This window comes from Panthera tigris, chromosome F2, assembly GCF_018350195.1.
Source record: "Panthera tigris isolate Pti1 chromosome F2, P.tigris_Pti1_mat1.1, whole genome shotgun sequence".
Lineage (NCBI taxonomy): Eukaryota > Metazoa > Chordata > Mammalia > Carnivora > Felidae > Panthera > Panthera tigris.
This window is the reverse complement of record NC_056676.1, coordinates 17,967,331-17,980,658: the sequence shown is the minus strand read 5'-3', so window position 1 is coordinate 17,980,658 and position 13,328 is coordinate 17,967,331. Positions and strand designations below refer to the sequence as shown.

The 13,328-nt window shown below is 39.3% G+C and overlaps 1 protein-coding gene across 1 annotated transcript in view; it reads left to right on the top strand.

The window, feature by feature from the left end:
* Positions 1–320: 320 nt before the first annotated feature.
* The window catches only part of ARFGEF1 (ADP ribosylation factor guanine nucleotide exchange factor 1), a 148,702-nt gene continuing 135,694 nt past the window's right edge, over positions 321–13,328 (top strand). The window contains exon 1 of the mRNA XM_042973206.1: positions 321–885. Coding sequence (XP_042829140.1) covers positions 762–885 — 124 coding nt within the window. The 5' untranslated portion in view covers positions 321–761. The remainder of the gene's footprint in view (positions 886–13,328) is intronic.

The window sequence follows — 13,328 nt, the reverse complement described above, 5'->3', positions numbered from 1 at the left end:
CCGCAGCAGAGCGGCCCCGAATTGCCAAGCGCCGCAGGACGCCCGCCACGCCCCACGCCGCCCTGCAGGCGAACGAGGGAGGCGGCGAGGCCCCGCCGGGCCACCGTAGCGCTGCGGCTCGGGCCTCTCCTCCCGCGCCGCCCTCCGCCCCCAGCCTCCCCGCGCCGCGGCAGCTCTGGGCAGGCAGCGCCGCCGCCGCCGCCGCCGCCGCCGCTTCCTCCTCTGCAGCCGTTCGGCCGCTGCGTGACGCGTCGTTTCCTCCCAACATGGCGGCCGGGGCAGGTCGGCGGTGATGGAGGCCAGTCCGCGGCCGCGGCGGGTGCTAATCCCCACGGTAGCTAGGGCAGCCGTGCTCTCTTCGGGCTTCTGAGCTGCCGCCGCCTTGTCCCTCGGCTCCCGGCAGACGGCCGCCCGGACTGGGCTCCCTCGCCGCCCCTGGGCCGGAGGGGCGAGTGAGGGGGGTGGCCGGGAAGCAACCCCAGGCAGGAGAGCGGAGGTCCGACGGGCGCGGCCCTCTAGGGGTGGCCTCTCTAGAGGCGGTGAAGACCTCCGTGCCCCTCGCCTGCACCGCGACTGCTCCCACCTGCCCGCCCCTTCCTGATCCTGCCGCTGCCCTCCACGCCTCCTCTCCTCCACTTCCACCCCCTCTCCTTTCTCTCCTCTTCTTCCCCCTCCTCCTCCTCCTTCTCCTCCTCCTCCTCTTCCCCTCCAGCCGCTGGGAGCCGCGGGTCGGACGAGCCGCCGCCTCCTTCTCTGCGTCCATGTATGAGGGGAAGAAGACGAAGAACATGTTCCTGACCCGGGCCCTGGAAAAGATTTTGGCCGACAAGGAAGTGAAGAAGGCGCATCACTCCCAGCTGCGCAAAGCGTGCGAGGTGGCGTTAGGTGAGCGGGGAGGAGGCCCGGGGCGGGGGTAGGGGCGGCCCGCGCGGCAGCCGCCGCCGGAGGTGGGGTCGTCTGGGGCTGCCCTAAGCCGGCGCCGCTGACCTCAGGGAGCCCTCGCGAAGCTCTTTGCTCCCTGGCTGGAGTTGACACTAACTCGGCTGGATGTGGGGCAGAGGCAGGGTGGAGGAGGAAGGGCAGTAAGCTAGGCTCGGGGAACAGGGCAGGGCTTGGAATCGACTTGAGAGTATGGGAAGATTTTGCTGATGGACCGTGCGGTGCGGACAGGATATCACCCTTTGTGATGAGCAGAAGATGAGCTGTTGTTTATTAGCTTGAAAATCGAGGTGGAGCTGATTTGTCAAGATTGGGCGTGGGGAGGGTTCCGTATCGTAATTTCGATAACTTTGTCGTTTGGTGTGATACTTTGGGAAGATAGGCCGAAGTTGTTCCCTTGTTGACAGTCTTGAGCAGGGGTTTGTAAGAGGTGTAGCCCGTTCTGACATCTCTCCGCCTCCGCCACAAGAAAAACAGAGTGATGTTGTGTGTGACTGGACTGACCTGGAAGAACAAGACCAGAGGTTAAGGGGTGGGGGTGGCGATATAAAGGCGAGGAAGTGAAGGACCTTTAAATATGCTGGCTTTATGACAAGAAAGGGAGGTTTTGAAATGGGGAAAATGAAAAAGACAATGACACCCACCAGCCACATGTCTGGACAGTGGCAGCTGCTCTCAAGCTTGCATTCTGATCTGTAGTTGAGACGGAGGAGATCTAGTGTACTGAAGCCCATAGCAGAGTAATTCCAAACAATACCTATAGCGAGGACAGGCAAGATGAGGAATTGTTAAAGGGAGAACACTGATCTATGGCATCCGTCAAAGATGAAATCGTTTAAGGGGAGACCAGGACATTTAACACAAAGATGAATTCCTAACACTTAGGCTTTTATTTTATAGCAGTGGAAATAGACTATATCGAATTGACAAGAAAATGAAACTTGTTAAATGGGCTTTGGAAAAAAAAGTGTTCTTGAAGGGAAAGAAATCCAGGGTAACTTAAAGGTGTACTAAAGTAAAGCGTGAAGACAGCAAAGACCTTTTAATTATTAAAATATACTACTTTCTAACTTGCTACATAATCTGTATTGTTTTAACTTCTTTTCTAGATACTTTAAGGTGGTGATGTGAAAAACATTACCATAGAAATTTTCGTTAAAAATTCTTTAAATCTGTGGTATAGTGGGTTTAAGTTTAGTTTTCTGGCCCTTCGTGGATTAGAAGTTCGTCTTTTATTATTCTCGTAGCTAATGAAAGACTGTTCTAGGTATATGACAAGACATTGTATAATGTAAAAAATTGAATTTACATCTAGGTCCTGAAAGGAGTAATTATTAAATTGGGGTGGGATGAGGGAAGAAATGATTTTTAGAGTTTTTAAAGGAATTACATGTTTATAAATAATGTGCAGGTTAAAGAACTCTAGAGATTCAAACTAAACGTTTAGTTTGAGGCCAGATTTTCCATGTTAAATATATTTTTAATATACTAAATTATAAGTATTAGACTGAAGAAATGGAGTGTGTTTTATATACATATTTTTTCTTCTCCAAAATGCCAATATAAGTGAGTGGGTTGTTTTTTGTTTTTTTCAAGTTGATTGATTTATTTTGAGAGAGAGCATGGGAGGGTCAGAGAGAGAGAGGGAGAGAGAGAGAGAATCCCAAGCAGGCCCCTCACTGCCAGTGCAGAGCCTGACGTGGGGCTCTAACTTATGCATTGTGAAATCATGACCTGAGCCAAAACCAGTAGTCAGACACTTAATCAACTGAGCCACCCAGGCACCCCTAAGTGAGTGTGTTTTAATGGAGAGTTCAGTGGAAGGAGAGTCTGGGATCCTGGGTTAAATCTGTTACATTGCAGTATAGTCGAGTCTTTGGGCCTTAGTTTCCTTCCTTGTAAAATTGGGATATGGAACTTAATGATTGTAAGGTTACATCCCCTCTAATATGCCATGAACGTGAACACACAGTTTTGTTAACTTGTGCATTGAATATTCTTGTCCCTCTTTTTTTTTTAATTTTTTTTTTAACGTTTATTTATTATTGAGAGACAGACACAGAGCGTGAGCAGGGGAGAGGCAGAGAGGGGGAAGATACAGAATCCGAAGTAGGCTCCGGGCTCTGAGCTGTCAGCACAGAGCCTGATGTGGGGCTCGAACTCAGAGACTGCTAGATATGACCTGAGCTGAAATCGGTTGCCCAACCAACTGAGCCACCCAGGCGCCCCTTCTTGTCCCTCTTGATTGGCACCTTTAGAGGGCTTATAGCTTGGTCCTTACCGTATCTAGGTATAGGAGCTACTTGGTAGTGAGTGTGCCAGCTATACTAGGAATTGTCTATTGCAGATTTTGCTGGGTTTTTACTTTTTGTCTGCCTCTTCCATATAGTTAGCAGAAGCTTTATTATGAGGAATGTGACTACCCAGGCAGGGGCTAGGCAACACAGTACTTTCTTAAGATGTATAAGGCTTTTTCTCACATTTTCTAGGAGTTACATTTAGTCTCCTACAAAATTTAATTGAACAATCTCAAAGTAGTTAATCCCTGATGAATTTAGTTTTCTTCCAGTCATACATTTACATTATTGCCAAACATAAACAGATAGGGATAACCCATTTCATTGTTACAGAAAGTATAATGTCTTGTAGTAAGATGGTATCTTCAAATATGTATTGTCCCTGGAAACTATTATAAGTCTCCCCTTGGTCTTCATTGTTGAGAATCCAGGCCCACTTTGGTCTCTTAATCTATGTGGCCATCAAGCAGGATGGGAATGTAAACTGGAATGGACTGGTTTGGTCATCTCTGATGTAGATTAGGTTGTGAACAGGTAGGAGTTGGATGATGGAAGTATAGATGTGAGTGTTATAATCCTTCTAAATATACTGTGTATATAACTCTTCTGAATACACCTGCCTGCATCCTTTCTCTTCTCTACCCCCAAATAGTTACTGAGCACTTACTGAGGAGTTGAAGGGAGATGGGCAATAAACAGGAAAATGTATGGTATGTCAGACTTTTAATCCTTTTGTGTTTTAAAATCATTTTATTGGCATGTGAGGAGATTTCAGAGCACTGGTATTCCAAATTTGGTTACCTTTTAATATAGTGACCAGTTATGAATAGGAATTCTGTAAATAATACTGATGAAATTATATTTCATCACAGTTCTTAAGAAAACTATATTTTTTCGTTAAACGTTTTAGGACACCTTATCTAGATTAGGGGAGATTTTTATTAAAACAAAATCCATTTGCAAAGATACTATATACAGAAAATTTTTATTTTTTTCACAAGAAAAATAATGAAAACTTTAAAGGGTATGCAGATTATTTAAATTTTTTAACAAATTATCTTACATTTCAGACTTTATTTTGAAGAATGGCAAAAAAAAAACAAAAACCCAGAAAAAAAACCAACAAAAAAAACCCTTCACATCTACATTGTTAAAATCACTGTGAAGCCCACAAGCCCAAGAACAGCTCCAGGTTGCCCTCTCTTGGTACCTGCCCCACTACAGCTCTCTGCAGCTAAGACCAAACTCTGCAGAGGGCTTCTAGGCTGCCCTAGCTTAGCTTGATCCATTCCTGCTCTCTAGAATCCTGAATTAAAAATAGTCTGGCCATCTGCTGGCAGATGAGACAACAGCTGAGCTATTTTTAGTTTCAAAGAATTTAGGATTGTTAGAGGATCAGACTTGAAGGTAGCATTGTTTGTCTTTCCGGGAGGGGAGGTTGCCTTTGTGCCATATTCCAATTAGGCCTCTAAGTTTCAGGAGTTTCTTTGATGTTAGGTCTATGACTAATTCAACTTCTGCTTCTAATATCAGATATCTATGAAGATATGCTGCAAATGTTAGGATGAACTAGTTCAAGGTTGGAAGTTGGCACTGATACAGAATAGGAGTGAAAAGGGTGACCAGAAGAAGGTTTTAGAGGCAAGGGGAGGCATTCAGGGACAGTCATAAGGGTGGGATCCCTTGAGATATGGGAGAATGATGGAGAAAAAAGAGGACTCGTGAGGGAAGTGATTTTTGCATCAGGGTGTGAATTTGTGTTGTTTAGCATATTCTAAAGTGATCCTACTGATTTAGTTTTTTTATTTAAGAATCTGTTACCTACCATTATAGTTACCCCCAGAAATGTAAGTAAAATATTTAGGCAAAAAATTTTGCTTCTTTCTGTACCTCCAGTCCCAGCCTTATTTTGGTTAGTGGTGTTATTAAAAAGGGATATATGGGGGGAGGGGAGATTACTTGAGTGCCATCGACCCCAATTTTATGCTTTTGGTAATTTCAATTTTTTCACCATTTATGAAAAAGTATAGTGACTTACCCCAAATAACATCCTGCAGTGAACATTTTAATTATAATTTAAATCCATTAGCAAGTCTCCTTTTAAACCTTTCTTGTCATCTAGAGTAAAAAGTGTCTTTGGTAAGTCAGGCTACCAAGATTTTTGAGATAGCTGGGGAAAAAAGTAATGAATGAAATGATTGATGCAAGATTCTGTTAAGTTTGAGTTGAAAAAAGTAAGTTTGGGTTTCAGTGCGTATACTCTTTCCATTGTGGAGATTTACAATCTACATTAACATAGTTAAGATTCTGAAAAGTCCTCTAGGAACAATATCTGCTCTATTTTGCTTATTGAAGTTTTTCCTAAGTTTATTTGACCCTTTTCAGTGTCTTTTAACACCTCTGTGAAACATTGTTCCTTGGAATTTACTTTGGAACACTATTCAAGGGAAAGAAAGGCCTTAATGACTGATAAGGTAGAGATACAATAGGGTAGATACAATAGCCCTAAGTATTGATGAGTCTGTTCTCCAGAAGAGTCTTTGTGTTTTTGGAAAGCAGTTCTACTGATAGTTTAGGAAGAGGAAAGGAGCAGTTGGGCAGAGTGTTTGTTATCAGATCAAAGGACTGTGAAATGGGAACTAGCCCTGTTTCCCATCCCATCTAATGGCAAGCAACTGGTTGCCATTCCTGATAATATTTAACTTGTAGAGAAACTTCTGTTGGTAATTGTTTTTTTCAAAGCAGAATAAAAATGTATTGTGAATACATTTGAAATATTGTATTCACATATTGTGAAATAATTTGGGGAAATATTTGTCGTAATATTCCTCACAAAATGGAGGTGGGGATATTGGAAAAGGGAAATACATGAAAAAGTTATTGCTGCCATTCAAAGTTAGGTATGTTCTTCATTTGGTTATTAGTTGTGCTAGCATGTGCCAAATATTCCACTGCTTTCATGGAACTTACTTTCTAGTGCATTGAGGTTAACAGTAAAGAACAAACTAATGTAGATCATCAAATTGTTATTTTCTGAAACAGTAGTTCAGAAGGGTAAAGGGAGACATGACCCAGGAGTGCAGTTTTAGATAGTGTTGTCAGGAATGGCCTTTCTATGAGGTGACATTTCAGCAGAGAAGTGACAGAGATTCAGCCTTTCAAATAACTGCATGAAATAGAAATAGAGGTAGCAGTAAGACAGGTGTATGCTTGGGATGTTCCAGGATGAAAGGAAGTTTGGCTGGGGGAGGGGGAGAAGGGGATTGGATTGGATTTTATTCTATTTGTGATGGAAGCCACTGGAGAATTTCATTAGGAGAGTGATATAGCAGATTTACATTTTAAAGGCTCACTTTGGCCCGACATGGTAGTGATTTTTGACTAGGCTGGTGAGGCAAGTGAGAATTGGCTGCATTTGGAATATATTTTAAAGGAGTCCACAGGACTTGCTGATGGGTTGGTTGTATCACAACAGTCTTGAAGCCAGAACTGTAGGATTGTTGGAGAGGGCATTCACCGTGATGGGGAACACCAGGAGAGAAATAGCCTTTGGGAAATAAGTTGTTACAGTAAAACGTTTTCATCTAACTCTTTGTATGTATTTTATAATTTTTTAATGATAGAATGTCCTGATGATATAATAGGAAACTTTCTATGAGAAAGGGCAAATTAAAATGATAGGATATTTTCAACTGAGAATGCACAAAACAATTTCAAATTTAAGTTTTTTCGGTGAGGTTTGTCCTAAAGAACGAACTTTCACGTATTTAAAAACAACTGGTCAGGGCGCCTGGGTGGCTCAGTCAGTTGAGCGACCGACTTCGGCTCAGGTCATGATCTTGTGGTTTGTGAGTTTGAGCCCCTCATCGGGCTCTCTGCTGACAGCTCAGAGCCTGGAGCCTGCTTCCGATTCTGTGTCTCCCCCTCCCTTTGCCCCTCCCCCACTCATGCTCTGTCTCTATCTCAGAAATAAACGTTTAAAAAAAAACCCAAAAAACACCAAAACTTGTCTAGTCCCTTTTTGGGGTAAGATCTTTGTAGATGTAATTAGTTCAAGATCTCCAGGTAAAATCATTTTGGATTTAGGGTGGCTCCTAAATCCAGTGACTGATGTCCTTATAAGTAGAGAAAGGGACAGGGAGACACCTGAAGGAAGAAGGTCATGTGAAAATGGAGGTAGAAATTGGAGCTGCGCTGCCATAAATAAGCCAAGGGATACCTGTGTCACCAGAAGCTAGGAAGAGGCAAGGAGTCTTCCCTGGAGCCTTCAGAGGTAGTATGTCTCAGACATCTGGGCTCCAGAACTATGAGCAAATTTCTGTTGTTTTTAAACAACCGAGTTTGTGGTAATTTGTTAACGTTAGCCATGGGAAACTTAAGTTGCCTTATCCTAACTTTTCAGACCCAGTTTGATTTGAGCTTCCATTTATATAGTGAAATGCAGTCTTTGGCTGATTTGTTTCAGAAGTTACAGAAATTTCTTAAGTTACCTAAATTTTATAATTACTAGAAAGTAATTATTCTGAAGCTTTAGAGTGTGTGAGTCTCTTGAAAAAGTTCTTTAAAAAAGGGTCCTGGGCCCAAGTATTTAAAGGGTTTGTGTTCTTTTAGTATTTTTGTTTTGCTTAGATTTAGACTTGGTGTGACCACATTGGTCTATGTAACCTATGTTATCTTCTCATCCAGGAAAGATTGTGAAAAACAATCTTTAAAGTATTTCATATCACAAAATTACCTCGGGCAGTACGTTTAGAAAAATCCACGTGGGGCAGTTAATATTTTTCTCTCAATTTTGAATCACTTAATCAGCTGTTTAATAATTCTTTACTTCTCTAGAACCTTGCTAAGAAATGACATAGTCAATAAAAAAATAAGCAAAATAGATACGACAGCCAATTACTTTATTCAGAGGAGAGTCCCCTTGTCTTTACTCAGTCACTTTTTTTTTTAATGTTTATTTTTGAGGGAGAGAGAGAGAGAGAGAGTGAGCGAGCATGAGAGGCGGAGGGGCAGAGAGAGAAGGAGACACAGAATGCGAAGCAGGCTCCAGGCTCTGAGCTGTCAGCACAGAGCCGACGTGGGGCTCGAACTCACAGAGTGCAATATCATGACTTGAGCCGAAGTCAGAGGCTTAACTGACTGAGCCACCCAGGCAGGCGCCCCTCAGTCACTTAAATTGTACATAAGTCCAATAAATTTGGCAGTTTACTTTTTTTGTTTTAAATAAACAAAACCTTATTTTCAAAAGTAAAACCGGGGGAAAAATCACCCATGACACATTAGGTAAAGATAACCATTGCTAACTTTATAAAAAACAACTTTGTTGAGGTATAATTTACATACAACAAAATCTACCTTTTTTTTTAAAGTTAATTTATTTAATATCTATACCCAATGTGGGGCCTGAACTCAGGACCCTGAGAGCAAGAGTTGAATGCTCTTCCTACTAAGCTAGTAGCCACTTACCCCCAAATTTGCCCATTTTAAATGTAATGATTTTTACTTAAGTTCATTGAGTTGTACAGGCATAACCATAATCCAGTTTGAGGACATTTTTGTTACCCCAGTAAGATCCCTAGTGCCTATTTACAGTTAATCCTTGGTGCCACCCCCAGGTCTAGGTATCTACTCATCTACTTTCTGTGTCCAGATTTGCCTTTTCTGTGTATTTCTCGTAAGTATAATCATACATATATGGTCTTTTGTGTTTGGTTTCTTTCAGTCAGCATAATGTTTTTGAGGTTCATTCATGTTGTAGCAAGTATCAGTATTTCATTTCTTTTTATTACTGAAGAGTATTCCAGAGTGTGGATGTACCACATTTGGTTATTCACCAGATGATGGACATTTGGGTTGAATGAATAATGCTAATGGAATATTTATGTGTAAGTCTTTATGTGGACGTAAATTTTTATTTTGTATAGTTACTACCAAGGTGGAATTGCTGGGTCATATGATAAATCCGTGTTTAAATTTTTAAGAAACTAAGTTGTTTTCCAAAGTGGCTGCACCCTTTTACATCCCCATCAGCAATGTAGGAGGGTTTCTTATATCCTTGCCAGCCAAAATTATTACTTTTTTATTTTAGCCATCTTAGTTGATACGAAGTGTTATTTCTTTGAGACACTATTAACTTTTTGAGGTGTTCTTTCCAGACTTTATTCTAAATTTTTTTAAATGTTTATTTTTGAGAGAGAGAGAGTGACAAAAAGCAAGTGGGGGAAGGGCAGAGAGAGAGGGAGACACAGCTTCTGAAGCAGGTTCTAGGCTCTGAGCTGTCAGCACAGAGCCCTGTGTTGGGCTTCAACTCACCGACCACGAGATCCGGACCTGAGCTAAAAGTTGGATGCTTAACTGACTGAGCCACCCAGGTGCCCCTTCAGACTTTATTGTGAACACACACAAGAGGCGCACGCGCGCGCGCGCGCACACACACACACACACACACACACACACACACACAGATGTATTCAAAAATTGAGCTACTTAATTTCTAAGGCAGCAGTAATTGTTTACTGTATGCCAAGTTGTGTGCCTATGGCTTTATTGGCTTTATCTCAATTTGTCCTCCAAACAACCATATGTGCTTAGGTGCTGTTATTATCTGCATTTTACAGATGAAGAAACTGAGGTTTTATAGAGCTTGTGTTTGGTAGAATTTATAGATGAGTGCTTCTTTTTGGCCTATTGTGGCCTACCTAACCTGCACCCTTACCCACAAAACTTTGTTTACAGTTAACAAATTACAAAAAGGGAAAGAATAGCCTCCTTGGAAACAGTCACCTTTAAGAAAAGAGAAAGGGCAAAATACATAACAAACAACTAACAGCAGTACAGAAAAATATTGTTCTCAACATTTCAGTGAATCTCAAAAGTATTTTTCTACTATGTGTTAATAATGGCATCCCTGAGTCCAACTGTCCATCATACAAGAGACCATTTTATCCTGTGTTCTGCTTAAGAAGTCAGCCAGAATCATGTGTATTTCTGTGTATCTAAGATTTTAAACAACATTGTAAAGTAAGATTTTAATAATTTAAGCCATTTGGAAAATTTAACTGTCCTGTGACACTCCCAAGGATTCTGGTGATATTTTATTATACGTGAGTTCCTCATCTTTTAAAAATATTCTTACTTTTTATCTTAGTATTTTATAGCATCTTCAAATCATTTTTTTTTAATTGTTTTTAACGTTTATTCATTTTAGAGAGACAGAGCGTGAGTGGGGGAGGAGCAGAGAGAGAGGGAGACACAGAATCTGAAGCAGGCTCCAGGCTCTGAGCTGTCAGCCCAGAGCCTGATGCAGCCCTTGAACTCACAGACCGCGAGGTCATGACCTGAGCTGAAGTCAGATGCTCAACCGCCTGAGCCACCCAGGCACCCCTCAAATCATTTTAAGAACTCAAGTAAAAACAAAATCTTATTAAAATGTCATCTTATAGGAAATAAGCCTTTGTCACCTAAAAATAACTGGTTGTATATCTCAGTGGCTTTCATAAGAATATAATTATTGTGTAATTGTCATAATTTTCAGTTGTAGAGTCTCTCTTCATTATTTCATAGGCTTTTTTTTCTTTAAAGTGTATTTATTTTCAGAGAGACAGAGTGAGCAGGGGAGGGCCAAAGAGAGAAAATTCCAAGCAGGCTCTACACTGTGAGTGCAGAGCCTGATGTGGGGCTTGAACTCAGGAACTGTGAGATCACGACCTGAGCCAAAACCAAGAGCCAGATGCTTAAGTGACTGAGCCACCCACGTGTCCCCATATGCATTTTCTGAATATGTATTTTGTCTTCCTACGAAGTATTTTAATAATGCATCCTGTTTTAAAGTGTTTTTTGAGTTTGGGACATTTACATTTAAATTTTGCTTCACAGACTTTTATATATATTTTTTATTTATCCCAGCAAAATTCATTGAGTATTGTATGTGCAGAATTATCTACAGTAAACTCTGAGATTGAGCTTGCTTAATTAGAGTATGGTCATTTATGGCTCTTATACTCTGTTGTGGGTGCAAGTATATAGCTGACTGTTGAGGAAAACAAGACAAGAGTATTCATTCTCTTTAGATTTATTGGTTTTGACCTATTTTTATGTAACTATTCCTTTTCATCTTTCCTTTGCAATTTTTTTCTGTTCTAAAAATAGAAAACAAAGACCTCCCCTTTACCATCCAGATATGTATACTTTTATTTTCTATAGATTTTGACTTTTATGGTACTTATTTTCTTGAATTTATTAGGCTATAATCTGAAGTATTTATGTAATAAGTTTATTTTCTCCCTTTGAATTGATAGTCAGGTGGTAAAAAAACAATTAAGTTAAAAAGCATTTTATTACTTCTGATACCATTGATGATTCTCAATTTTTTGTAGCATAGTGCCTAACATAGTATCTGATAGGATCGATTAGTCCTCATTGCCTCGTATTTATTTTTTTATAATGGTGTTTGAGTTTTTTCCCAAATTTTAAGATTTTATTTTTTGCTCTTTAATGCTTACTCTCAGCATCTTAATAACAATGCATAGTCAGCATTTCTATCTTTTATTTTTATGTATAAGATAAAAAATGCTATAGTTGGGAAGAAATTGGTTATTTTGTTTAGTTTTTTGGATTCTCTTTATTCCTTAAGTTTTAATTCTTACATGGTAATTGAGAATGTGTTTAGTCATTTACAAGCCAAAGCTAATGCATAATTTCTGTATGCTTATATCTTTAAAAATTAAAATGGAACAACATGCATCTTCTATTAATGAATAGAAATAAAATGTATCTTTGATACCAGTTAATAATTAAATTAACAATCAATACTTAATAATTGAGCTTTTAAAATACCAGTGTCCAAAATAGGTATTTTATTATGATTAGAGGACAGAAGTTTAATAGTGAATACTATCTCCAGTTATTTTGCTACAGGATACATGGACAGAAAAACTTACCAGAATGTATTTTGTTTTTACAAATGCAGTGATCAGTCTGAGTGTTTGTTATATGAAATGAAAGTTATTTTATTCTCTTTCACCCCAGCCCCCATTTCTATGACTATTAGAGAAGACTCGTGAATGGAAAATTAGGAGGAAAGGTACTTTTTTTTTGGCTAATATGTAACACACACTTTCCTTAAAAAGTCAACAAATATGTCAACGTATGGTATCTTAAATGTTATATGTGATTATATATTCATTGGGTTATATTCCTTTTGAAATAGTCAAAACAAATATTTTTCAGTTTGTAATATTCCCTTACATTTCAAAAAACACACTTGATTAAGTGATTAACATGCCAAAATCTGATTTCCTTATAAAAAGGTTAGGCATTCAAATTATCATAATTATAATTCTCTTTGTTTGGTTGGTTTTTCTTGGTTTGAATGAAAATGTCTTTAGGAAAGAACAGTTTTTTTCAGTTTTACTACTAAATTAAAATTATACTTATGAATATTGAGCAGTTTTAAATTTTATATTAAACTGAATATCCCTTGATTTTTTTTTTTTTTTTTTAATGCTTTCCTAAATGGTTTCTATCAATTTGGTCTCATTGAATACCACTTGTAAAAAATACAAACAAATAAGTGGCAATAAGGACTAATCAGATACCGTGTTAGGCACTATGCTAATCTAAATTGAGAATGCCTGATGGAATAAGGTGTGATAAAATGCTTTCTAAAATGTTCATTGAAGTTTTCTGTCTTTAACATTATTCAGTTATATCAACTTTGACTAATAGCAAATAAGGAGCTTTGATTGTCACTCATGCATGCCTAATGCTATTCTGTATAATTACAATCTCATTAGTTTGCTTGACTAAAATTTCTTAATGTAAAGCTTTTGTTGATTAAATAAATTAATGTCTCCAAACATTTTGTCTAGGATAGTCACCATTAATAATTTGGCTTTCCAGGAAGTATGTAAAAAAATAAAAATACCTTTGTGTTTGGAAATTAAATGTCAAGAATGTTTGCTTTTCTTCAGTTTTCCATGTTTATTTTTTAAACTTTTATCCTGAACTTTGCACTTAAAAAAATTACCACAATATTTAGTTCCTTTTTTTTTTTTTTTTTTTTTTGGAACCACTCCTTTTATGTTCATTTGC